The following is a 27,835-nucleotide window of genomic DNA, read 5'->3' on the forward strand; positions in this document are numbered from 1 at the left end:
CTGGCCATGGACGCCTAAGGCACATCCAAGGCTTTAGCATGGGCATTTAGGTCATGCCCACATTACAATTTTAACAGGCTCAAGGAACGCATTAAGCCCCTGCCATGGTAATAGCTGCTATATCATCATCAGCGATCCCTCGAGGTCGAGGGTGATCTTTTTCACAGGTTTTATTTTTCATGGGTCCTTTGGTGACTGAGGAGTGCGATCTTTGAACCACAGGCTCTTTGCAGGTGGTGTTGGAAGCCAGGGTTGGACCACCATTGCTGCATGACTGTTGTCTTTCCTTTTGTTTCTGGTGTTTTTCCTGAGACCAGGGCAAGGTAATTTTCCTCAGAAGTGGACATTCCCTCACCAACAAGTCTTGGCCAGTTATCCTTAGCCTGAACTGCTGCTTTAAGGTGATTAATCATACACTTCAATAAACTGCTGGTCAAATACGAGAGAAAATGGTACTGGCCCATCTACAGATCAGGGCAGAAATGACAGGACCTTAACTATAGCCAGCAGTGATCGATGGCTGTTATTGGATAGCTGTTTGATGTCCTCTAAAAGGAGCTGGGTAGGGTATCTCAAAAGATATTGACACAACATAAACCATCACCACATTTTGTGCTAACTGGTTCCCTTACCAGAGACACCAGGGAATGAACAGATGATAGAGACTGCACTCCTGTCTTATTTCTAAGCGAGAATCCCTCCAAACCAGGGTTCAAGTCCATTGCAGGGAGCAGCATTGTGAAAGCTTGCCCTGCTGCTGCCCCTGCTCGGTAGATAGGGGACATCAGGTTCTGGGACTGTTGATACAGCACTTTTCGTTGGTGCTACATTTACTTAAAATTAAAATTCAAGATGAACGACAAACTGGCAAACTACTTGATCTTGGAGAGATGAGCTGACAGCCCACCTGCCACAATCATAAGTGAGACAAGGTGGGTGAGATAATGTCTTTTATTGGACTAACTCAGGGCCAGGCAAACATTTTGGCCCGAGGGCCACATCAGGTCTCCGAAATTGTATGGAGGGCCAGTTGGGGGAGGCTGTGCCTCCCCAAATAGCCAGGCGTGGCATGGCGTGGCCTCCACCCCTGCTTCTCAGCCCCTGATGCCCCCTTGGAATCCCTGCCCCATCCAACCCCACCCCATTCCCTGCCCCCTGATGCCCCCCCCGCCCCATCCAACCACCCCTTCTCCCTGAGCGGCCCCAGAACCCCTGCCCCGACTGCCCCATCCAACTCCCTCCTCTCCTTTTGACTGCCCCCCCCAGACCCCTGCCCCCATTCAACCCCCCCATTCCCTGCCCTCTGACTGCCCCACCCCCTGAACTCCCCTGCCTTCTATCCAACGCCCCCGGCTCCCTGCCCCCTTACCACACTGCCCATAGGGCCGGTGGCACGACTGCCATGCCGCCCAGAGCACCAGGACAGGCAGCCGGGCTCCCCGACTGGAGCCAGCCACGCCGCCGCGCAGCACAGAGCACTGGGTCAGGCTGCAGCTTTGCAGCTGTGCTGCCCGGCAAGAGCTCGCAGCCGCACTGCCCAGAGCACTGAGCCAGCGACGCAGTGAGTGGAGGCTGGGGGCGGTGAGGGGTCGGGGATGTGCCTCCTGGGCCAGGAGCTCATGGGTTGAGCAGGAGGGTCCCGCGGGCCGGATGTGGCCCACAGGCTGTAGTTGGCCCACCTCTGGACTAACTTCTTTTGGTGAGACAGATGAGCTTTCAAGCCACCCAGAACTCTTCTAAAGGTCTAATTTATAGAGTAGGTTTAACATATCTTACCCATCTTTGTCAAATTTGGCCCTGTGCTCAAGTTAGGATGCAAGATGTAGTGGAGGAGGTAGAGGAATGGGACCACAGGAAGAATTAAATTCTAAGTAATAAAAGCATAGAGACTGCAGCCCATTGCACTTGACTGAATTGAACCTTCCCCCAGCAAGCAGAAGGGGCCCATGAGCCAGCAGGCAAGCTGCTGAAGAGGGAGGACACTGAATGGTGAAGGACAAAAAGCGTACCATGCTCTTTGGTGGTAATCCTCCTACACAAGAAGAAACTTAGGTGAAGAAGATGGGAGAATCAAGGGTAAATCCTCCCTTTTAGTCCCCATGCACACAGAGGTCAGCACAAAGGGTCAGGGCTATTGCAGACACAGCTTGCCCCTGCCTGTTGATAAAAGACAGGCACACTTAAGCCAAAAGCATGTAAAGGGTACAGGGGTAAGCATGCCGTGAAGATCAGTATCTAGGTACCAAACAGATGTAAGCTCCTCTTGTATATGCAGAGGGGCCTCAGTCTTGCATTTTCCTTTCAGGGAAGGGAATGTAAATAAGATTTAAAAAAAATTTTGCGAATACAGACTAACACGGCTGCTACTCTGAAACCTGTAAATAATACAGACACTCAGTGAGCAAGGCACTAATGACTTAACGGCATTTATACCTTGTGATTAAGGAAAATAGCTTGATGCAGACAGCAGCTGAGGAACCTGCAGCCGCCAATTACTCCAGCAGCATTCTACTGGCAGAGTAAAGTGTACAAGCACGGGGAAGTGTACAGTGGCTGTTTCCCTGAACCGCAATTTTATCTTTCAAGTCACGTAATAAATGCAAGATTCTAAAAAGGGGTAGGGTGAGGGGATACTTTATATACAGTGGGGTGGGGTAACTATTCTGTAGCCAAGTATTACGCATTAGGAAAAAGTAGGTTTCAGAGTAACAGCCGTGTTAGTCTGTATTTGCAAAAAGAAAAGAAGTACTTGTGGCACCTTAGAGACTAACCAATTTATCTGAGCATAAGCTTTCGTGAGCTACAGCTCACTTCATCGGATTCATACTGTGGAAACTGCAGAAGACATAGACATAGTTTCCACAGTATGCATCCGATGAAGTGAGCTGTAGCTCACGAAAGCTTATGCTCAAATAAATTGGTTAGTCGCTAAGGTGCCACAAGTCCTCCTTTTCTTTTTAGGAAAAAGTAGCGTATGATATTAAGACAATTGCATCTGTTTGCACCTATTACTAGAGGTAATGCTGAAGTGTCTGGTGAGATGAAAGTGTCTAAATATTAGATATTCCCATTATGAATAAGACAGCAGACAGGTTATAATTACTAGACATTTATTACCCTTCTTGAAGGCAAGTTGCAAGACTCAATTTCAGGTAGCATTTTTTTGGAGGACAGGGGATTGGCGTGAAGACACAGCTGGCGCTCTAGGTCTTCGACTCCATTTCTCACCTTTGCCATCACTGCTGGACCTCAAAGCAAAACCTTTCCACTTTCAAAGTCCTGCTGAATACAGCCAGTTTTCCTGTACACAGCTGAGCAAGAGTCAGTGAGAAATTGAGTAAAATGGCAGCCACCTAGCTGCAGCCTGAACCTGGAGAAGGCCCAGGGGATACCTTTTCACAAAAATAAATAAACCTGAATAGAAGAAAAAAAACGCTCTATGATCAGCTGTGAACACCACAACGTAGCATCCACTAACGCAGTCCACGGCACAGCTTACACATCTTCCCTTCACAAACGTGTTTCACGTACATCCAGAGAGACACACAGGATGAGTAAAACCACCAAGGACACAGTGCTCTCACCTTTAAACAAAGAGAGTGGGTGTTTTAAACAGGAGTTCTCGACATTCAAAACAGTCTCATACCAAGTCCCTGAAAAAGGGAGATGAGTCTCATAGCGGAAGGATTGCTCACAAAGGCAGTAGTGATTGATGAAAACAATTACAAGCCAACAAGAAAGGGTCAGCATCAGCAACACTGCACTGGTCACTTTCTTTTCACTGGCGCTGTTATGAGGATGAGCAGCCTGGAGTCCTCACATGCACAGTCCCATCGTTTGTGTGAGCTCCCCTCCAGCAGTAGGTGGCAGCTATGGCTTCTTTGAATTGAATACTTTAAAATGTGATGTTTGAAAGACCTATTTGAAAAGAAAGTGAAAGGAGAATATATTCCTAGGCCAAACACACTCCACTACTCTTAGAACAGCTACTGGGTGGAAAGGGATGTTTATAACAAGTGTCTGGAACCAAAGGAGCATAGGGGCAAGGTAAACGGTCAATATTGCAACCAGAGAAATTACACATCAGTGATTTAAATATGTTGACATTAATTCCCACATTCTTCAGACACCACAATATTTTGTTCCCTCCAGTACTTTATTTTAAGGACCATACAAATGTGAAAAGCAAGAGACCACCATGGATGATAGTAGGCAGCAATGGAATAAAGTAGAAAGAGTCTAGTCCCTCTCCATATAGTTTCTAGCATAGCCGCCACTCTATTAACAAACAAGAAGAAGCCCAGGAAAAAGCCACAGGACCAATTTACAGGATTAAAGGGACTGATTTGTGAGGAAAGATAAAAAGAATCCAGTAGCCTGGCTAAGAGAAAGCCACATGGCAAGTCTGCAAATATTTGAAGGGTTTAAACCAATTTAAAGGAAAGTGAGGATTTACCTAGGGCAGAACAAACCCGGAGCTGGGAGGTAAGGACTCAGGGCAGGAATGAGAAAGTAAGGTTCAGTGTAAGAAAAAGGCCACTTTCTGACAATGGGAGCGATCAGTCGGTGGAACAGCTCCACTTCAAAGGGCTGAAGTCTCACTGCTCAAGGTCTTACAATCAGGGACGTATGTTTAGAGTAGGATTAGCCAATGGAGATAACAAATAAGTCTTGTCTCTCTGCAGCTTCTCAGATATGCTGTACCATTCAGTCCCTGCACATACAGCTTCTGCTGATAGCAAGAGGCCCTGTGAACGAAGGGCACCTCTTGTTCAAAGTGTTTTTCTAATCAGAGTGAAGCACAGCAGAGGGATAACACTAGCCAATATTACTGGGGAGAGATGAACTTTTTGTGCTGAGCTCCTCAAGACATAATCCTGCATGGTCATCACTTCTCATCTCCCTGTCATCAATAGGGAACCAGGCATTCCTGCACCTTACACACAAAGACTGTAGGCCCTGCTTAGCAGACAGTGTAAGCCAGCAGCTGTTATGCTGCAGCAAAGGAGAGCTTTAGCTCTAGCTTCATCAGCCAGATAAACTATTCTGCACCCAGCCTGGCTAGGATATATGGGAAACCCTTTGGAAGAGGTTTCTCCCACTAAGAGTTGATGACGAAGAGCATGAATGAAGATTACTTTAGAATCTTACTCCATTGCACCTAATGGACAATTGAGAATAACCGATTCCCTGCTGTTTTTTCTTGGGTTATCCAGCTGGAGAAGCTGTTTGGGAATATTCAAACTATCGAGCAGCCTATGAAATTCTGCAGTAGAGTAGTTCTAACTAGAACTAGTCAGAAAACCATTTTCCCATTCTGCAAAAATGTGAGCTTATGAAAATGTTTCCCATTCTGCATCAAGACAAACCAGAGACCTTTGGAAATTTTTTGTAAAAAATTGGGGAGAGAGACCCACCCCAGACTAGCCAATAGCCCAGTGGTTACGCTACTTACCTGTTTCAGAACAGGGACGTGAACCCAGGTTTCCTATTTGCCAGGCAAGTGCCCTAGTCACTGGGCTATTGGCTATTCAGGGGTGGGTTGGTCTCCCTCTCTTTTTGATATATTCCCACAATAAGCGTTGGTTTCAACATATTGGCATTTTCCAATAAAATTCGTCAAAAATTCCCAGCTTTACTCCTAACCCCTCCGAATGTGCGCCGGTTGAAGACGTACATCCAGCCACCCAAACCATACCTAGTTAGTTGGCTTGTTTTTTTAAATATGCACCAGCAACACATGGTGCTACAGGAGATACAAATTAAGACAAATTCCAGTCCAGGACACACAGAATTGTAAGCTGCTTGCAGTTTAAGATCAGGAGACAGATATAAAGAGTTAGATTAAGAGGGGAAATTTTGTATGTTCCCCCCACATGCAGGCACCAAGAGAAGACTGGCTCTTCAGGAGAGATACAAAAGGGGGCAGCATGAAAGGAGCAAAGACTAAGCTGATGGAGAGAGCATTTCAGTGCTGTCAAGTCACTATGAAACCAGCCTGTTTGTTAATTTATACAGCACTCTCAGTGTGCAGGACTTAGGAACCCACTTTATTAGCTCTGACACCATCACAAGCTGGCAATTGCCAGAAAAGTTATTTAAGATCTCTGTTAATTTAAAAATCCTAACCCTGATCTACTTGGATGGATTTCCTGGTGTGGCAGGTTGCATGCCTGTACAAACCCTTGGAGGATGTGGAGTGAGAAGCACTTGTCTAGTCACGACCAGGTAGGTGCCCACTGCTGTACAAGGGTAGAGAAGCTGCCCCCAGGTCCTGCTACTGGAGACTCCAGGGATACACCTGATGTATGCAGGCAGCCTTGCCAAGCTTTAAACAGACATCCTAAAACTTAAAGAAACATTACCCAGATTACAGCGATCTTTCACAGCCCAGCAGATGCAGTAATGCTGCATGAGTTGTTCAAGGAGTTCCTTTTCGTCGAGGAATTCGAGTCCCTCTATTCTGTAGGGAAATAGAAATTATGATTTAAAACTTAAATCTTCCTTGCGCATTTTGTAACACGTCTCTTTATTCCACAGAAATGAGCAGTTTCTGTAGTAAAAATTTTCTTTTTGGCATACGAATATGTACAAAAGGGGAAATGGCAGCGCTCTGAGCCTTTGCTCAGGCTAGAACGTACAGCAGTCAGGGATGCCTGATTTCACCGTTTAAAGGGAAATTTTTTGAAGGTCCCAAGTAAGTTGTGCAATAACTACTAATGTGCATACCTAAGTGTGATTTTCTATATACTACCTTTGTCTTCTCCCCTCCTTTCTAACTGCTGGGATTCAGTGTACCAATGCTAAACCATGCATCTTGACATTACGATAAATACTTTTTATTCATCTCTTTTGCTAAAGTACACATAACATCATCAGGTTTGTGGAGATGTAATACTATAGGCTGATGAAAGGCGCCTATATCCTGATGAATGATTTTAGGCTACCATTTCAGACTCTACTCCCATCAAAGCCACAATATATTTACTCATTGCCATTGTCCAGAAAAAGGGGAAGTTTCATTGCATTGCAGCAGAGTTTTTCTGAATGCCATCATGGCTCCCAATAACCACCTTCCTGCGTGAGCAAGTGACTGGCCACACTCCCAGATCTTATGGATGAGACATGTATAATTATTTATATTACCATAGTGCCTAGAACTCTGAGTCATGGCCCAAGAACCTGCTGTGCTAGTCGCTGTACACACACAGAACAAAGATGGTCTCTGCCCCAGTTTCCCATCTAATGACTTCCTTCCTCGCGAAATGGCCATCCCTACACTCTATTGATATTTTAGTCTTTACCTTCCATTCTAAAAAACTGTTGAAGTGGAAGTGCTGCTGCTGTGGACAAGGCCAGAGGCAGGTGCATTTCGGTGATGGGTAAGTGATTCCTAGATATACACACCACGTCAGTAAACACTGTAAAATCATTCAGGATAAAAAGCTATAAAAATAAAAGGCATTCTCCTCACTGAAGGTCAGAGAACTGGGGTAGCTCTTTCACTGGCACCTGGGACAGACAAAAGGAACTGAACAATCATCAATGCTTTTTACCATGGAAGAAACGTTTGACACTTCAGTAACAGATTGAGAAAACCCAACCTGGTCACCCTGACTTGGACTGCATACAATTTACAATCTCATGGCTTGGGAAATCTCCATACGTGAATGTTTATTTTGATCAAAATAACCTGGTTGGCCAGCTCAAACTGCAGCTGATTACAGACTTCTAAATTGCCTGCAATACTAATTAAACATTTAGCAAGTTACTTATTTAAAAACTTATCTGTCTCATTCTTTTTCACATTAAGGACTTAAACTGATATCTCTGATTGTGGAGATGGCCACATGCCCAGAAAGCTTATTTCATGAATAATCCAACGGTAGTGAATGGTAATGGCTCACTTTGGGAAGGAAAGTGCAGGTGAAAAGTCTACTTTATAAAAGCAAATTTATAAGATAGATCACTGCACCACTCATCAGGGAAATGGCACCCTGATGGGTGGAGGCATGGCAGATGTTTAACAGCCAGCAACAACATTATGTAACAGTTTCTGTCAGCTGAAGGATAGATACAACTACAGTTCAAACTGTAGATGCAATGCAATTGACCAACTGGAGTTTATTGAGGACACAAGTCACCCTCAGTTTATGCTCTGTGGGCTAGACTCTGCCCTTAGACCTGGCCATGAGCAAGGCAAAGTGCGTAAGCTGCATCAACCCATTGCGACTTAGACACTCCTCTCCACATTGCAAGTCTTCCCCTGCTTCTTTATCGTGAGGTGCAGCAATGTATTCTTGGCTTATACCAGCAATATCCATCCTGCCCTGGCTCAGCTACCTTACCCAGCCAGCAGGGGGAGCAGAACAGAGAATGACCATTCCCCACCCACTTGCTCCAGAGAGGGAGGAAGCAGACACAAACCCTTGCTTACTCTACAGGTCTGGATCAAAGATCTGGCTAAGGGGAGTTCTGACTCCCTGGTATGAGCACATAGCATGAGTCACAAGCTAGCCCCATGTGCTTCTAGCTCACCCATCGCTGCAGTGGCTTAGCCACCAAGAAGGAATGCCAAAGGAACTTTTCATTCCTGTACTTTGCATTCCTACAGGTCTCTGTGCTCGGAGCTATTTTACATCTCCTCCAAAGACAGCACCAACGGTAGCAGCCGTGCCCCGTCGGCATGCTGAGGGAGAGTGGAGGAGGGTAAACTCTTAGATCCAGGGTACTGCCAAGAGCAGTATGAGCAAAGTCCCACTTGCAAGTAAGACTTAGGGCTTGGCTACACTTGCATTGTATAGCGCTTTAATTTGCTGGCTCAGGGGTGTGAAAAATCACCCCCCAGAGGAGCAAGTCAGAGCGCTTTAAAGTGCTAGCGTAAACAGGCTCCAAGAGCGGAGCTAATCCCAGGAGCACTGGGAGAGCTCTCTCCCAGTGCTCCACACTCACACTTCAAAGCACTGTCATGAGAGTGCTACCCTGACAGCACTTTGAAGTTTCCAGTGTAGCCATACCCATAGATAAACCTCACTTAGCTCAAGAGATAGAAGGAGATCTCAGGAAGGTGGTGCTATGTATTACAGATACCAAACAAGTGATTGAGATGAGCTATTGTGGAAACATCATTTAAAAGGAGAGTTCTGCCTACAAGCAAGCAGTCAGCAGTACCTTTTGACATCAGCCTGTGGCAAGTAGCGGTAGACTTCCATCATATCAATGGCACGTGCAGTTTCCCAGCCATTTAACAGTAAGCGCTCCCTCTGTAAAATGAATGGGAAGTAGCATGCTCAGACAACTTGAGAAGGAAAGCGAAGGCAAGGCAAGTGCCCGGTCTTTTTCTTGGCATTTGCTAGGAGTGGTATGTGCATTAGGGCTGGAGACCTACTCTCTGACATTACAAGTATCTGATGAAAAAATCATTTCTGATTAATGGAAATTAAGATTCCTAATAAGCCTAAAATTGAGGGTAAGATTTTTGCTTTTCTCAAAAAACAAACAGTCACATTTTTACTCACTGGATACAGGAGATGAATGGTGTCTATGTAATATAGAGGGGTAATTCTTTATTATGACGAGCGGGAATATGAAGTGTTTGTACTGGCAGAGGCAAGTTAGCGTACACACAACTGCTATCCACTGGTCTGAGTCTTCTTATAACTGCCGTATCTGGAGAAGCTGAAGCTTGCCATTACATTGATAGTTTACTACCAGACTCATTGCTCTGTGTGGGCTGGCCTCACCTGAGAGTCTAAGGATTTGCAGGCTTCCACTCCAGCCAGGCTGCACTGTCTTCTCTGCAAATTCTCAATCATGATCTGCCCAAACCTATCAGCCATGTTCACCTTGGAAAGAAGAGGAGACAAAAGGTGTCATTTTTCTCTTTGAAAGGGGATTTAACTGAGCATTAACAACTGGACTGGAGGCCTGCCAGTGCTGTTCACAGACCAACTGAAACTAACAGAGCCAATGCTGCTGGTTGCTCCCAACTTGATTTAGATTCAGATCAGTAACTTACAAGGTGGAAGGTTCATTATCAACCCGAGCTATCCAGGTCCCAAAAGGCAGCTTTTCACTTTCACACAGAAAGACTCAGTGAAGGCTAAGGCAACGTTTGCTCCATTATCAAAGGTGCCAAAGGAGTGATGACTATAAAATGTAATAAACTTATGTAACAACATCACGCAGTGCCATTTCCTTGAATTGTGCCATCTGCAACCATCATCTTAGAATTCTAAAATCTGGATTAATCAGATTTTGGAAAGAAACTCAGTTGTTTCATTTTGGTACATAACAACACACATCAACCATTCACCAGAACATGCATTTGTAACTATTTGTTACCCAATATCGGAGGTCAGTCCCATAGCCCCCCCTGCATTGGAGGTATTTAAGAACAAGTTAGACCAACACCTGTCAGGGATGGTCTAGGTACACATACTCCTGCCTCATGCAGGGGGATGGATGAGATTAACCTTGAGACCCCTTCCAGCCCTACCATTTCTGGAAATCTAATCCAAAAGCCAGCTAAATCCTGAATTTGCAGAGTTTGGATTAGAAAAGTCTACGAAATTGTAATCTATCATTTTACATGCAAAACTCCCACTGCTCTCAGAGAGTAATATGCAAGTAATGCAGCAGTGAAAAGCTACATCTTTTTCCTTTTACCTGCTCATAGTTTATAAACATAGCCGCCTGAAAAGTGTTTGCTGCCCACTTTAGAAGACTTGCGGACTGCTGAGGGGTCATATAAACCAGCACACACTCTGCTATCAGGAGCGTAGGCAATCTTTAAAAAAAAAAGGGGGGGAGGGGGAGAGGAAAAAAAAAATCAAACTGTTTCTACTATATATCATTCAAGAATGGTGAGCAACAGACAAGTGCTTTCACATGCACATGTGAACCAGTTAGGGACACGCCACATCTCAATGAAACAGACATTCCTGGAGGACTGAATCATTTTACCATGCAAAGACTAGGATTGGGTCTCTAGCCTTTCCAGGTGATACTAGCAATGAGAGGTTACTTGTACAGGAGTTGTAAGCTTTTCCTATTCCAGCAGTTTCCTAATCTTTTCCATACCATGACCCCAAGTTACAACAGAAAAAGAGGTACAAGGCCCCTTTCCCATCTAGCCACAATGAAAGGGAGGTTTCACGAGCCCCCAGAACCTGTTCATGACCACTAGGATCTGTTCTTTACCCTGGCCTGTCCCTTTCCCAGTAGCAAACCAGGTATTGGCAAGAGCTTGTCCCCTCTTCATCCTGCAATTTTGTCTTGATCAGCAAAGGCAAGACGGATACTTCACTTTCACCATCACATCCTGAATCTTAATTCTCCTTTGCCATAGGAGGAGCTGGAGGCTGTGTATATTCTGTGGAGATTTGGACTTCAATGGATCTTGAAGTCTGTTCCTGACGAGCACATGCTCCCTGCTCTACTCCTTTACAGTAAACGTATCTCTCTGCATAGAATATTTAAGAGGCCAACATTTTAAGGACAGCCACATACAGACCAGTACCAGCAGAAAGGTCTTGACAGTACCAGATCATGTTTTGCTAGCTATGATTCAGCTATTGCTTCTCTTTTCCCCTCCATCCACACTGAAAAATGCAAATCTCTACAAGAGTAATTTTGTCTATAAATAAGAAGTTTGCTTTTTGATACCTTTATCACTAGAAACAAAAGGAATTCCACAAGGAGTTGTGTAGATAAGATGGGACAGTGCTTTTAAGATGAAAGTGCAAAAATCTAAATGACAGCTTAATACATCCTGGTTACCTCACCCGCCTTTTCCCTGATAGCTATGCTCTCTTTCTCTCTCTCAGATTTGGAAAGGGCATCGATCACTTTGGAAATGGCATCCATCAAAGCTCTCTGGGCTCACGTACTGAAACTTAAGTACATAGTTTCTGAGCAACAAAATCCCAGATTCTACCTCCAGGACAGAGCTCTTGACAGATTCTCCCTTTACCTACCTCAGGAAAAAATAAAAGTCTTAGGATATAGGTTGACCTTAAGAAGAGGCATAGAAAGCAAGCTGCAAGAGTAGAAACCTGGAAGAGTAATTCTGTGTATGTTAGTGTCTTTATTCTATAAAGTACTGTAGTTGGGTACCAGAATCTCTTGGACAGCACCCTCTAACAGTACACAGATGTAAGAGTATATAGTGAGTTAGTCACTAATCATTAACAAAATGTAAACTGAAATGCAATAAATCCAGCTTCTAAAAAAGGCAATTCAGAATAGCAACATTTGGGCAATGTGCCAGTGTTCTTATTTTAAATCAAGTGAGATTTATAATCCCAAGTATTATAAGTGAGCTACACACATACTTACAGAGCAGGCATAATAGTTGTAGTGGATTTTCCTCTAAGAGGTTTGATGTTTTCTCATGTAGGAAGAGTGTGAGTCTTGCAGAATGGGCTGAAGATGAGGAACTACCCTGATTAGGACTTGGAAATATGCAGGCAATGACTGCAGTAGCAGCCTGCTCGGTGAAGCTGCACTGTATCTGCACAATTCCTTCTGCTCAAAGGATTCAGAACACGGTAACCATGGAAATGGCATAATAAAAACTGGAGGCAGTTACCGTACTCCCAAAACAGATTTTGCTTTCACCAGTACATTTCCACAGACCTTTGAAACAGATTATCTTACTGTGTATCCATGTTAAATTTCTTTAGTTTTTCATCCAGCTCTGATGAGGCTCGAAGATCTGCTGCAAGTATAGCATATCGGCTGGAATCTAGGCTGTGAGCATCTGCAATTTTAAGATTAATGGTTAAGTTCTTGATAAGAAAAAGGGATGTTGCAATTACTGGAGTATTTTTAAACAAAGGAAGACACGAGCAACTTGAGATCCAAAGTTTGACCTGCTGTATATTAAAAAGAAACAAACAGCAGAGTCTTAAAAGCTCTCTGTAGTAACTAAATACTGTATATGCAGGATATTGATTTACAGATTGCAATGGATTACTATCAGACTGTTCAGCAAGATGAGTCTCTTGCTTCTATCACCACTAATGCAGGTAGATAGCCCTGACTGTTGCCATTGGTTCAGGGTGGGGAGAAGGGAAACAAAAGATAAGGATAGCAGGATGTCCCCCAGGGCAAAATAAAGCTTTGTCTGAAGGCTTGATTTATTTTGTAAGACCTCCTAACGTTTCCCCATACACTCTGATTTACTAATAAATAATTAAATTTTAATTCCACATAAATCAGCAAAGGAACCACCATTATGATGTAATAAGGATTAGCACATTACTGGATGGCAGACAGAGGACAGGAGTTCTGAATGTTTTTGGTTTTAGGTCATAAGAACGGCCTTACTGGATCAGACCAAAGGTCCATCTAACCCAGTATTCTGTCTTCTGACAGTGGCCAATGCCAGGTGCTTCAGAGGGAATGAACAGAACAGGCAATCATCAAGTGATCCATCCCTTGTCACCCATTCCCAGCTTCAATTATGTTAATTTAGTGTTCAAAGATTAAGTGAATGAAAGGAGGAGGTATTCTGTAGGGGCAGAGATGCTTCATAAAGCTACAAGGATAGCTGAGCTCTCAGGAAACTGCTTTTGACCAATACAAAAAGAGATAAAGCCATGGTAGTCAGAAGGTTAAGATACACACGGATGTTCCTTTATGCTGGCATTAGACCGACAGTATAAGGAAGTCAGTAGTAGCATTATCGTTCGTGACTGGTAGCAAAAGGAATCCCATGTCCAGAGTAGCCAACCAATTCAGACTCTCAGTCTAGTCTCCATATGAAGGACTTTACATCTAAACTGAAGATATGGTTTGATGAGACACTTGAAAAATGCCTGGGGGCAAAAGGGCAGTCATATTTTGAAGGACTTTAGGCATAAAGTTAGATTGTCCAAGCAACTGGTTTATGCCCTACTTTGAACTCAAAAACTGTGATTATACTGTAAAACCACTAGGTCAAAATGGCACATTCATTTCCCCATCCGAGCACTAGCAGTAAAATAAGTAAACAATGGAAAAACCCCAAGTGAGATTCAAATGTCCTTGCAGCATTCAGTCTATATACATCTGCAATAGCTATCACTATCTTTGGCATGGTTTCATTTGGAAGCCTCCAGTAACACCATTGCAAACAAACATCATTACTGAATGCTAATATGAGGCCAGGTGTCAAAAACTAGCTAAAGAGAGTGCAGCCAAGTGAATGAAGAGACAGGAAGAACAGGGTTTTCCATTTCAGAAAAACTAGTAATTGAGAAGCAATTTATTAAACTCAGTAAGTACTTCAGACACTGCAACTGGCATAAACCTGCCTAGCTCTCAAGCTACCAGCACTCCAAACCGTCACCAGCAAAATAAAACAAACAGTTGCTGAACAAAGATACAAACACAGAAAGTTCACTCAAAGTTACAGGAGAGAAGATAAAGTTGGGCAGAGTAAATGATTCACCATTTGAGTCAACATTTTCTGCACATTTACTCTGTAACAACAGCTCTATTTCCCTCACCCATTCATTTCAGTTATTATACCAGGCCCACAAAAGTGGTATTCAAGGGCCAGGTCATCCAAGCAGAATTCCAGATGGCCTAGCAAAAAGCAGGGAAGGAATAATGAGTTAAACTGTCCTATCCACACAGGATATAGCAAAATACATCATCATCCAATTAGCAACTAAGTTAAATACAACTTCTGTTTCACACTTCATCAACTTGAATACATTAGTAAATTAAAGTTTGTTCTTGGCTGTAATAAAAAAAATGCAAGGTTTGAGAGGATGTTGTGATGGGCACAGTATCTGGCTTTTAATACTGGCTGTCTAGGTATCTATAATCCACAAGCAAAGACATCTGAGCTCTCTTAGTGCAAACTAAGGCACAAGTGCAGTACATACGGCATGCAAACTGATGCATTTGTCATATCACTAACATGACATTTTTAAGCAATAGCACCTTTACATATCACAATAATTCTTACATGCACACGCACAAAACTTGTAAGTGGTTCTGCTTGTTAAGGAATCTTGGAGAAATGAAGTATGAGGTTAAGTGAATCTGTTCTGAAAAGTGAGAGTAGACAAAAGAGCATTAGGAAAAGTCTCTGAAAAGCGAGAAAAAGTTTTTAAACCACCATCTCTCTGAAATTCCTTGTAGGATTTTCCCCAGGAGCTCTACAAAAATTCTGACTTTGGAAAAGATGTGCCATGTAAAATTTAGGAAGAATTAGTTACGTTTTAGTAAACCTAATAGTGAAGGTATATGATAAAAATCAAGCTTAAACCTTTTTTAAATGGATAGACTAACATCCTTCTGTAATTATATTCTGAAAACTTACCCAAGGCAAGGCAAGGCAAGGGGCTATATTGTGTATATTGCTCTAAGGCCAAAAATCGAAGTCAGGCTAGAAATAGCTGCGTAAAATATCACAAACTGGCATTGTACTTTGCCACCACATGACAATATTATATTACTTAACATCCCATTTAGAGAGCTCCAGATTTACAGTTCATACCAGTGAAGCAGAACAAATATAAACACAAACACACAGCTACCTATAGTGCAGCGCAAAAAGCAAAAGCTAACAGCATCTTGGTACTGCAGTCATATTGTCTTGACTGGTCTGAGTCTGGGATTTATGAACAGAAAGTTTAGTCAAGTGAAGTTGATTCCAGTTCTCTTTAGTGCAAGGAACTTCCACTGCTTCTGCTTTCACTATCTGCCTTGCTCCTCCAAAGATCTCACATCACAATAACCTCCCCTTGGGAAGAAGAGCTCACAGTTCCCACAGAAGTCTGGCAAGCAGGCTCCTTCCATCAGCCAAGGAGTGTTGCTTGAGAGCTTTCTCTCCCCATGCTGGGCCAGGGAGCTGCGACCCTGAACTATTCTCCTCCATGGCACCCAGTGGAGAGAGGTGGACAACAACAAAAGGTGATTGAGAAATTGAAGGAATAAGACTTCCTGTTTCAGGCCCCGCTTGGGAATATTTCCAAGTAGGGAAAAGAATGCACTTTTCCCCTCCAAAAGCTGAAATGTTTCTTTGGAAGAGGCATTTATTTTCTGTGGATCACTTTTCAATAGTCCTGCCACATACCATCATTAGAAAGATTGGGACAGGCAACTAAGCACATGGCTCTTTTAGTATCTTGCGCTGGCAAGCGAAACAGATGAAAGAGTCAGCTGTATGCAACTAGGAGATGAAGCAGTTGGGCTTTAAAGTGAAGAAGTCATGGTCTGTAAGATTGAGGGGTTTATTTAAGTTTCAGCCTTTTCACTGGTAGAAATATGCAACTAACTTTGGGCCTTGACCCATCCTGGTCCGTTAGTGGACAACAACAGCTTATGTGCTATTTCCCCCATTTTCTTTTGAAAAGGACATTTATTGATTTGTGCCTCTATTTGTTCAATTGTGAAACAACTGTAACAGTTGTGTTTCAGTTCCATGCAATCTGGATACGATACACATATCCAACCATAGCAAAGCTACAGAGTAGTTTGGATTAAATCATTTATACCTTTGCAGTGTGTATCCTTCCTCTGAAAGTGGGTTTCTTTTACTCAGTTTCCCTCAGTATGTTTACATATGGGGTGATGGCCTGAGGTTTGAGTTCTGTATAATCATTTAAGAAAAGAAAATAATCAATACTTTAGCCTCTCAGTTTACTGAAGGATGAGAAAATGCAGCACTTTCCAGGACAGCCACAATGAATAGCTTACTCCCGTCAGCAGTGTGACAGATGAAGAGTACCATCATCTGAAATACCATGGGGGGGGTGGGGGGGGAATTAACCATGGAAATCAATACCTACATCACAAATTTTTGTGAATCCATGCACCCAGAACACAAACATCTGAGGGGACCAAGAAAGAGCCCCCTGGATAAAGTATAACAGGACTAAGACTCGAAGAATTTTGTCCCAAACATTGGATAAAACTGAAAGAGCAAACAGACTAAGAATGAAAAATAACCCAGTTCTCTTGCTGTCATACAATCACAGGACCCTTACCAATGAAAGATTTGCAGATTAGAAGCAAGGATTCAACATCTGAAGATGTCTGCATTTGGTAATGAACAAATCTGGAAATGCATGGGCAAAAAAGCTGCTCCAAAGTCTAGACAGTGTACCAGCTAATTAAAGAGCGGGGATCCACACAAGTGGCATGGTAAGACAGTGCTCCAAGAAAGTTCTAGATATTGCTGACAAAGTAATGGAAGGTGGAGAACAATCCTCCTAATATTACTTTAATAAAGCCACCATATTGATCTGGGACTTCAAGAGAAAACTAACAATGCATTCAAGTGAACAGCCAAGTGTCAACACAGTGGCTCCAATTAGTTGTTCAATTCAGCAAGCTATGGAGCTCTTCCCTCAGGTATCTATTTTCAGACTGCAACCCCTGCTATCATTTCGTTCCATGAAGGACAAGGAAGAAACATGCTGCCCTGGAACCAAGAAAATTCATCTGTTGGTACTTGTCCTAAGAAAGAACTAGAAACATGTTACGCTTGTGGAATGGAAAGCGGCGACAGGACAAGAGTCAGGTCAGAGGATACTTTTCATCAACTGAAGTAGCATATGCCAAAGCATACATCTCAGGAGCAATTTACATACAAGGGGCACTAGGAATCCATCACAATCCTTGATAAATTGTTCCAATGGTTAATTATCCTCACTGGTAAAAATATGCATTTTATATCCCATCTGAATTTGTCTAGCTTCACCTTCCCACCATTGAATCTTGTCATGCTTTTCTTTGCTAGATTGAAGAGCCCTTTACCTACACCATGAACTGAAATTTGATGCTTATAGACTGATTAAATTCATCCCTTAACCTTCTCTTTGTTAAGATAAACCATTTAGACTTAAGGAGCTCATCACTGTAAAGTAGGTTTTCCAAATCTTTTAATTATTCTCCCGGCTATTCTCTGAACCCTCTTTAATTCATCAGCATCCTCTTGAATTAAAGCCCATCTGCTTTTGGAGCTGACAGTAGACCGTACATGCTCTCCTTTTCAGAGTCCAGTCCTGCAAACACTTACTGAGAATTCTTCTTATTAACGAAGTCAGCAGGACTATCTCCATCATGAAGCACATCACCTGGTAGCACTGTGTGCTGGATGGCCCCCTTCAGTGAGACTTGCATGGACCTTTTTCTACTGAAGCAGATTAACTAGTTTTGGGACAAGTCCACAGCTGTCACTACAGGGCAATGTTCTCCCACCCAAGGCCTGAGTACTGCTCACTCAGAGCCCTGGTGATCCAAAAGCAAAGGACAGAGTTTTGAACTGTGCAACCTACTGCTATGCAAGGACTCACTAGTGAGACAGCCAAGTTAGAGTATGCTTTTTTGATAGACAGGTAATACAGCCCATCATTGAAAAGCAAGTTACCTATACCACTGTGCAAACAGTTGTTTTGGCACAGGTACTAACTAGTTACAGAAGGGGTTTTTTTGGTGGGGGTGGGAAGTAGTCCCTTGGGAATGGAACTTCAAAAGCCAGGCTTTTCATGTAAGCTGCAAAAACACATTGATGGGCCCTACCATCTGAGAATGGACTATGCAGACTGACTTCATTATGCAGTTCAGATGGTAGATACAGATAAAGGACTCATGCAATTAACGAGACAAAAGAAGAGAGGTAGGGATAACACACAGAAGACTTTTTTTATACAAGCTACTGTCCTCGTGATCCCTTATCTTCTTACCTTTCCAAGAAGCAGAAGAAAGCATAATCAGTAAATAATTACACCGGACCCTCGCTAGAACACACGTCTATATAGCGTGAATTCGCATATAATGCGGTCATGGCCATGGATCCCAAATTTAATTACTTTCACTGGAATTCATTTTAATGTGGTCCCCGGGGTAACGCAGTACCACGCATGGATCCCAAACCCTGCGTTCTAGCGAGGGTCCGGTGTACAACGTAAAGAAAAAATCCTGGGAGAGATTGCCAAGTCCCCGTGGAGAGGAGAAGACCTTTTCACCAGCCTCCCCTCTCTCACGCCTCCCCTCACACAATGCATAAACCATTAAAATCCTGCCCACATACTGAAGTGAAGAGATTAGAGATTAAAAAGACAGTGCATTACTGATTTACTTAAGATGACTCACCTATTAGAAACGACTCCCCAGAATGGGATTCCATAATTGGTTTTGACAGGGGAGGTTTTGATCTGTGTGGGGGGGGGGGGTAGAAGGGAGGGGAAAAGTGTCAGTGAGCAGTTAACTGGCTTACATGATGTCATTTTTCATTACACGAAAACATCTCTGCCCTCTACTGGTAACAGACACATCTACCCTTAGATTTACCCTTAGACCTATTTACTAAAGATTGTAGTTTCTTGTTCATCTTTTAGTTATAGAAGCAAACTCCACTAAGAAAAGGTATGTACTGAGCTCTAGACACTCTTAAGCCTTGGAACAAGTCTTTCATCTCATTTCATGTCACGTATACTTTCTAACTTCCCTATGAGCTTCTATTTACTAATCATAGTTGCTCTTTCTACATCAAAATCACTCTCCCATGGTAGCCAGCCTCAGCATAGAAGTCTGAGGATTTTCCATCTCTTTCTAAGATTTTAAGGGGAGAAAGAATGCAGAGTTTAGCATCACTAGAGACAACCCTCTTCTGTTCTGTAGTCAGAAGTACAGCCCACTTTGCTCCAGAAGTTTTTGTATATCATAGAACACTCAGTTTGATAAAGTGACTGGGTAAGCTAAAGTATAATTTGCATATATAACTAAGTCTTGGTAGTAAGAGATCACTACAGTACCTCTTATTTTTAGGACACCCAAAACTGTGCTATGCTTTACAACAGTTTTCAAACTTTTACGGCTGCATACCCCTTTCCAAATAATGTAGTCTACCACATACCCTCATCTGAGATAGGTATATTATGATCCTATGATTGGATTTCCAAGTCTTACTAAATAAAATGCATTGTCCACCGTTACAATTTTCTCACGTACCCCCAAGGGTACGTGTACCCCTTTTTGAAAACTATGGATTAATAAGGAGACAGAGCCTGATCTTAAATAACGTATAGTTTAAATAGATTACATATAAAGAGACGTGCGGATAGAAGACTAACATTTTTCAGTTATATTTTCACCCTATATCATAATTTTTATTTATTTATAGGCACACAACTGGAAATCTAATCAGTTTAACAAAAAGTGAATTTTAATTTGTTTCAGGCACCACCCCGGCCATGAATCTTCCTATTCATGTCTGTAGGGTTTAAAAGTAGAAAAATACCTTGTAGCCACATTTTCCTGTCCCTGCTCTATTGTTCATGTGGCTCTTTAACAAGGAAACAGTGACACTGACTATATGCGAAACATTAACTAAATACAAAAACTAAAAAAAAAAAAAAAGAAAACATTCTCTCTAATCTCTTCCAGGTGTTACTTGTAATGATTGTGAGCCAAAAGTGTTCAGAGATGTGTAGTTTTTAAGCTGATAGTATCTTCAACTGTTTGCTAATGACAGCCCCTTCATATAGATTTCAATCCTTTCTTACTCACTATATTAAAGTTTTGCTGAGAAACAAAGAGATATGGCAGTTAGTACATGTGGTTTGTGATTAGTGAGGTTCTTTCTGCTGGATTACAAATTTTTTTTTTATAAGGAAGCTATATTCAGCTCTGTATAGCTAAACATGAAGCAACACACACACATACTTACTTGATGTTATGTATTTTTCTTGCTACTATCATTGGAAAATCCACTTCAAAATATTTTTTAGGGAGAAGATTTTCATCCTGGAAAAAAAAAAAAAAAAAAATCAGAGCAAGAGTCCAACCTTAGGACTTCATGCAGAGAGAATGGGGGACTTGATTCAGTTTCCCCCTGAACAGTTTTGTTTCATGTTATAGTAGAGTTTCCAGTTTTTGATACCTTAATGCTCTGGGTTTTTTTTTTAAATAAATGAACTAAAAATTAAAGAAACAATATACCCACCCAATAGCAAAAAAACAAACATTTAAGATATTCGAGTAAGCTGGACAAACGGTATGGGGTTTGGCAACCAACATACTGGAAATTGAATTGCAATATACGGTCAGGACATAGTATACAACAGCCGGTTGCAGCAACAGAAGTTCACTCACCATCGCCCAGTGTATGCCTCCAAGGAAGGAAAGAGGAACATCGCACAGGGATGCACACAAAGAGCTTGTATTAGTCAACTTCTTACAAATATGTACCTGCTATGTAGCCCACCTGCTGCATCTCTCAAAAATCCATCCAAAGGGTTAGTTTTAGTCCACGTTCTAGAGGACGTTTTGTGTGCAGTCCACAAGTTGCACTCATGCTAGCAATCTCAAAGAGGATTAGAGCTCTATACTCCCCTATCTGCACGAAGTGGGGAGTCCCACCAGACCCAAGTTTAGGCACAAAACCAGGAAAGCATGGGAAAGCTTGCACTGTCCCACTGCCTATGCGGTTCTTCTTCTAGGGATAGATATGTACTGCTAGCTCCAGGGCTGTCAATCTTCCACCTTTCTGAACGCTATATTAACAAAGAGTTGTGTTAACTACCATGGAGAACACTGACAATTATTCTTAACTGGGTCTCTTTCTATATTACACCTGCTGGTCAAGAAGAACAGAAGGTGGTGTAGCACAAGGATATAATTAAAGGCACCACTCAGCTTTGTTAAACCTTGAGAACAGTGTTTCAACATGGTTTTAGCATGAGTGCAGGCAGGGCAAAAGCCTCAGAACTTGATTTTTTTTTTTTAATCCAGTCTATTTGCAGGACTATAGCACAATAGTTTAAGGTCCCGCTAAATAAACTTAGTTTTTTCAGGATGTCTTCCAGCAATCCATTTACATTGATAGGACCTGATCCTGCAAAATGCTAAACACACTTACCTCTTATAAACATGAGGAAGAACTAGAGTTTGCTTTTATATAGAGTCTTACCATAATATTTGTCATTTAGAATCTTTCAAAGAATAATGCAAAGTAGTATTTAGGACACAGAGAGATGGTACCAAGTATCATGTTGCACTTGATCTCTCTTGATTCTGGATTTAGACCCTTAAATACGAGCAAGGAAATGGAAGTATTATAGATGATACAAGAGCTATAAGGAACGGAAAACTAGGATGTTTCCAAACAGCCACTAGAGGTCACCTTTGTGCCATGCACTCCTACATGACACTGGATTGACTGGTCAATAATTTGTTTGTTTCTTAGGAGAAAATAGGAGAAAGTTTCAGATATGCGCAAACCCTTCCTTTTCCTCATGTTAGGATTCTGAGTGATCATCACCTTTAATCTCCAGAACATGGTATCCATACCGGCACCAAGATTTATGATTTGACAGTTGCATTCTGTCTTCTTTAAAAAAGCCGTAAGTAGCTGACTGACTCCATGGACACGAGCGTAGTATCCTGCAGGAGAAAATGCGTTAAAAAAAACCCAGACAACTATAACCATTAGATGTTTGTTTTTTAAATTAAGTTAAGATTACTAACAGAGCTCCACACCTGAGGAACTGGAAATTTCAGTTTAAAAAGAGTTCAAACTGAGTCATCTTCGCAGATTAATTCTGGGAGATATACAAACTATGCAGCTGCTTTTATTATTCTCACGTGGAGAGTATTACAGTATTGCCTTGTGCTTTGAGGTTGTGGGTCACATCCCTGGTCTTTGGTTGCTTTGTGTGGTACATTACAGGTGAAGTGGGACACACATGAAAACACAGTTTCCAATACTAAAGGCAGAATGTGACAGAATATTAGAAAGTAATGTTCCAAGACTGAAGGTCCAGTGTGCAAACACTGGGGAGAGCTCGTATCAACCTGTTACATGCTTCCCACATACATTCTATGATATCCAGTATATGGAAGCTCTGTCTGCTGTTGTTCAAGAACTCCACATATTCAGAGTATGTTTGCATTGTCTTTGTTTAAGTTCACATGCTAACTTGCCTCTATTAATTTCAGGTGCTTTTCTTTCTTTGGCCGGTCTCACAAAATATTGGATGTAAGGATCCTTCCAGTAGCCAATACTTACAGCAAATCTGACAAGGGCATGGGGTGGGGGAGCGGGAGGGGAAAAAAAGAAGAGGAGGATTAGCAAATAGAGCCATCAGGGTTTACTGATGAAGACTTAACTTAGACAGAAAAGCTAAAAAGCTGTCTTGGGACAGTCTTCCAAAGAGGTATCCTTGGGTGAGAGACTTAAAATGCCACTGGACACCCGAGACCATTCAAACACACACAGATTACATAAAGTAATTCTACCTAGAAAAAGACTGCTGTTACTATTGTAACATTTTTAATGTATTTCTCCCCATGTATTTGAAGAACTTCGCAGAGACACAAAGCAAAGTTCAGGTACCACCTGCGAAATAATTTGAAGAACTTCAGTGCAAAGATTTCTTCCCTGAGGCCCACTAGATAGAGCAGCTGTGTTGTGACAAGTACCTGGGGATAGCCGTGTGGTGGCACCTTAAAGACTAACAGATTTGAGCATAAGCCACTGGACTGAACTCCTTATTGTCTGTGTTAAATTCCAAGGATTGCACATCACATGGATTTTAATTCCACACATCAACCTAACCTCTAATGGGTATGTGGCTTGCGTACACGTAAACCAAACTGAAGCCTCTAAGTGCTACCTTTATACTAATAAAAATAATACCTCCCCCAGAATCTCTTCACAATTAACTCTCAGAACTAATCGCCAGCATGTTGTCTCTACACCCCGATCACAATGACATCAATGAGGGCAAAACTAGAGGTACAGAAACATTAGACTACAGTAAAAGATTTATAAGTCACTTGAAAAGACTGTCCCAAGACACCAAACATTACTGAACTGTGTCAGACTTCCATTGCAAGTATGACTCACATTCTCTTCACCATATGGCTTTATCTATAATCTCTACAAAGTCAGGATGTTTTTTCAAGCCCTGCTCTTAAACGTTTGTCCAAAACGTATCAAAGGAATAAGTGTACTAGGTAAAATTAAAAATAAGCATGGCACTCTGCCCAGCCCTTCCATCCAGGGTGCTGTATTTAACTGTAAGTCCTGTCAATCAACTTTCTATTTAATTGTTTAGAACCGTGGTTTTCAACCTGTGAGAGGTCTGCAGACTATGTCTAAGATTTCCAAAGAGGTACACACCTTCACTGGAACAAGTTTTTTCAGAGTCCACAAATGAAAAGAGGTTGAAAACCACTGGTTTATAATGTAATTTACTACACCCCTTTTCCTTTGAAAATCAACCAGCCAAAAACATCTTAAGCTTTCTGGACTCATTCCTCCTCTTCATCCTTTTTCCCCCTAAACGAATCTTGATGATTTTTTTCTCTCTCTCTTCTTTTGCCACCTACTCTCTCTCTCTTTCCTCATGTATTAATTGAATTCCTATATATATATATATATATTGGGGGGGAGGGGGCTGAAACCCTCCTAAGCCCCCCAGTCACTCGCACCCTGGCATCTTCTGTTACTGCAGGGTCCAACAGTCCCTCCTGCAGCCCATACAGACCATTGCCGACCCTGCAGGGACCCAACGCCTTCGGCAGCTCCCCCAACACCTTGCGCGCCTATTTCCGACGCGCCATCCCCTGCCCGGCTGGCTCCCCCCGCCCGGGGGTGCGGGGGGGGAAGGGGGCTCCCCTACCCAGCTTCTCCACACCCAGGCCCGCCCCCCTCTCTGCCCCTCCTGAGGCCTCGGCTGCGGCCTGGGGGCGCGGCCGCCCGCCCCGGTACCGTTTACAGATGGACGCGTCCTCGCAGGTGCCCCTCACCGCCTCGTCCGCCTCCTCGGAGCCGGCAAAGGACGGGGCGTCCCGGGCGGCGGTCGCCATGGGGGCGGGTCAGCGGGGGGGGAGGCCCAGACAGGGGCATGGAGCTGGGAACTGCGAAGGGGCCCGCAAACCTCCGCGAAGACTTCCGCCCCTACAAACGAGCCCCCGTCCATTGGGCCTTCCCGACTCCCATTGGCCACTGGCGAGCAGCTGCATGACGAAGGGAGCTGCTGTTGGTCAGTTGTACTGCCAACTCAAATTCGACCCAATAGGAACGTGGGAAAGCTAACAAGCCCCCCCATTAAAGGTCAGCGAGCCGCAAAGGTTTCTGGGAGTTGTAGTCCTAGTGGCTCACAAACGTTAACTGACAAACGTTGAATAATAATATTTAATAAATAGCAGGACTGACCAGCCTCATCCTCCAGAAGCCAGACCACAAGAGAGGAAAAATCAGTTTTCTCTAAGTGCTTACACTTCTGCAAACTTTATGTGATCAGCACTGCCTGTCAGCATTGTCGCACTAAAGCTTCATGTTGCAAAATCCTTTCTACCTCCCTAGGGCACGGTTCTACTTACACAGTATACAAGTAACTTCGATTGGATTACAAGTGACTTTGTGCAGGGAACCTATCTACACTTCACATAAATGGGATTTCCTTGTTTCCTACAGAGGGACAGTACAGTCTCTAAATTAAAAAAATTATCTACCTGTTCACAATTCACTTGGTATTTGGGATTCAAAGTGGTCCAGTGAATAAGGCACTGGAATGGGAATCAGGAGACCTGGTCTAGTCCAGTATTGCTCCTGACCTGCAGGGTAACCTTGAGCAAGCCACTTCCCACTCTGTTTCCCCTTACACCTTTTGTGTTTCTTGTCTTGTTAGACTGTAAGCCCTTTGTGGACTGTTTCTTACTACAGTAAGGAGCACAATGGTGCCCTGGTCTCACCTGGTGCCTCTACACACTACTGTAACACAAATAATAATAAAAAGGAGTACTTGTGGCACCTTAGAGACTAACCAATTTATTTGAGCATAAGCTTTCGTGAGCTACAGCTCACTTCATCGGACGCATACTGTGGAAAGTGTAGAAGATCTTTTTATATACACACAAAGCTTTTCATCCTTTGTGTGTATATAAAAAGATCTTCTACACTTTCCACAGTATGCGTCCGATGAAGTGAGCTGTAGCTCACGAAAGCTTATGCTCAAATAAATTGGTTAGTCTCTAAGGTGCCACAAGTACTCCTTTTCTTTTTGCGAATACAGACTAACACGGCTGTTACTCTGAAACAAATAATAATAATGTCACCTAGGAGAACAGTGGTTTTGCGGCTAAAGGACGGGATAGCTTGGAAAGCAAGCAGTCATCGTGGTTTGTGTTTCCAGCTCTATCTGTGTCTTGCTGTATGTCCTGATCTGTAAAATTGAGATATTTGCCTGTTTCACAGGATTACATCCATATCTGTTGAATACTTGTAATATTTTTGAGAGCCACAGAGGAATACTGCTGTACGAACACATTATTACAATAGATTTCTACTTTTGCTGCATAAGGCTGTTTATTTTTCTATTTTTTTAAATATTCTTAATGAAAGATAGCACACCAGAGGAACCCAATGTGCAGAAATAAGTGGTGTTGGTGTTTCAGTAGGTAGCAGACTTCCCTCTAGGTCAGTACCAAAGCTAATGGATTTGTTTTTAGAGCGTGTACTGTAGAGAATGGTGCAACTTTAGGATGTAAAATAAACTGGTAAACACTTGTGGATATTAAAGATGGCACTTCTGGCAAGTCTTAAGCCTTAGTATCCTGGCCAAACTCCACTGACATATAATTATGTCCCATCTTACTCGGCTCTGCCTAGGCACAGGACACATTCACTTCCCGCAGAAGCCTGTTCTTTAGCATTACCGCACTCTGCTAAAAGCGACTTAGGGTTGTCAACAGTCCCTTATTACAGGGGCATCCATTGTTTCTTCATCTCTCTACAAGAAAATTGAGAGTTGCTGAGCGCCGCAAAAAGCAGCAAAAACTACCTTGACGAAGGCGGGTACTTGTTATTATTAAGGATAATGAACGATCGTATCAGGAAGAGGAGTGAGTCAGGGGTGGCTAAGAAAACAGTCCCTCCGTTTTGAAATACCCGCCAGGGGTGTGTAGGCTGGGTGGCCCGAAAGGAAACTCACAGCCACGCAGGGGCAGCGCAAGGCCCCAAAGCGCAGGGAACCCGGCGTGACCCGAAGAGGAAGGGGGCGCACAGCCCCCCGCCCCGTCGGCTGGGGTAAGCCAGACTCCTCTGCCGCTCGCCCTGCTCCTTGGCTGACACCTCAGGAGCTGAGGGCTGGCCTGAGGCCACGGCACCTGGCCCCGCCTGCAGGGCTCCGAGCGCTGGCCTAGGCCTGGCCCAGGCTGCCCCCACCTCCTGGGCAGGACACTGCGTCCCCACGTCGACGGGCAACAAAATGGCTCCCTCCGGGGTGCCAACATCCGGGTCCCAGGGCGCAGGGGAACGGCCCCACGCGGTGACCCCGATCCGGGTCTTTTGGCCCGCTCCCTGCCTCAGGGCCCGGATGTTGTCCACAAGGCAGGCGACTGGGTCACATGATGCTGACCCCCCCCCCCCACACCACCACGTGACTCGCCCCTCACGGGGAAGGCGGAGCCGGAAGTGGCGGCGGCTTCCGGTGGGGGCGGCCGGCGGGGCGTGAGGTGGGCGAGCGGTGCTGGCGGTTCGAGCTGCCGCTGGGCGCAGGCCGGGTCTGGCCGCAGCGTTGCCCCGGGAGGCGCCGAGACAGGAGCCGCCGCCATGAAGAAGCAGTTCAACCGCATGAGGCTGCTGGCCAACCAGACTGTGGGCAGGTCAGAGCCCGGGAGCCCCCTCACCCGGCCCGGGGCCAGGCTTGGGGGCGGTCCCCGAGCCCGGGGGGGGAACCTGCCCCGGGAGATGCGCCGCAGCCCCGGAAACCCCCGGGGACGCTCGCTCGCTCGCTGCCCTCCGAGAGCCCGGGCGGCTGGAGCCCCGTGGGGGAGGGGTCTGGCCCCTCCCCTCCGAGGGAGGTTTGGGGGACCGGTGGGG

At 43.8% G+C, this 27,835-nt stretch overlaps 2 protein-coding genes across 6 annotated transcripts in view; one reads left to right on the forward strand and one right to left on the reverse strand.

Moving 5' to 3' along the window:
• Positions 1-3,093: 3,093 nt before the first annotated feature.
• Positions 3,094-24,942, reverse strand: LCMT1 (leucine carboxyl methyltransferase 1). Of its 2 annotated transcripts, none has more exons than XM_073361650.1 (11): positions 24,760-24,942; positions 22,930-23,021; positions 22,268-22,389; positions 20,675-20,751; positions 19,099-19,160; positions 12,661-12,763; positions 10,669-10,789; positions 9,744-9,845; positions 9,172-9,263; positions 6,366-6,463; positions 3,094-3,584 (listed from the first exon to the last, which is right to left on the reverse strand). In XM_073361650.1, the coding sequence occupies exons 1-11, from the start codon at positions 24,930-24,932 to the stop codon at positions 3,511-3,513; spliced, it is 1,116 nt and encodes a 371-aa protein (XP_073217751.1). In that variant the 5' UTR covers positions 24,933-24,942; the 3' UTR covers positions 3,094-3,510. The 2 variants fall into 2 exon arrangements, with proteins under 2 accessions (XP_073217751.1, XP_073217752.1); XM_073361651.1 differs by having other exon boundaries at positions 24,722-24,905.
• Positions 24,943-27,419: 2,477 nt separating this feature from the next.
• Positions 27,420-27,835, forward strand: part of ARHGAP17 (Rho GTPase activating protein 17) — a 73,587-nt gene continuing 73,171 nt past the window's right edge. For all 4 annotated transcript variants that reach the window (XM_073361653.2, XM_073361656.2, XM_073361654.2 and 1 more), the window contains exon 1: positions 27,420-27,618. In XM_073361653.2, the coding sequence (XP_073217754.1) occupies positions 27,566-27,618 (53 nt within the window). In that variant the 5' untranslated portion in view covers positions 27,420-27,565. The remainder of the gene's footprint in view (positions 27,619-27,835) is intronic.

Source organism: Lepidochelys kempii, chromosome 10 (genome assembly GCF_965140285.1).
Source record: "Lepidochelys kempii isolate rLepKem1 chromosome 10, rLepKem1.hap1, whole genome shotgun sequence".
Taxonomy (NCBI): Eukaryota; Metazoa; Chordata; order Testudines; family Cheloniidae; genus Lepidochelys; species Lepidochelys kempii.

Bases quoted from the DNA above. Each gene is read 5' to 3' on its own strand.
- LCMT1 (XM_073361650.1), bottom strand. From the start codon at position 24,932: ATGGACGGGGGCTCGTTTGTAGGGGCGGAAGTCTTCGCGGAGGTTTGC. The intron at 12,764-19,098 runs GTGAGTCATCTT...TTAAAATTGCAG, and splicing joins TGGGGAGTCGTTTCTAATAG to ATGCTCACAGCCTAGATTCC. The intron at 9,264-9,743 runs GTGAGGCCAGCC...TTCATTTTACAG, and splicing joins GCAAATCCTTAGACTCTCAG to AGGGAGCGCTTACTGTTAAA.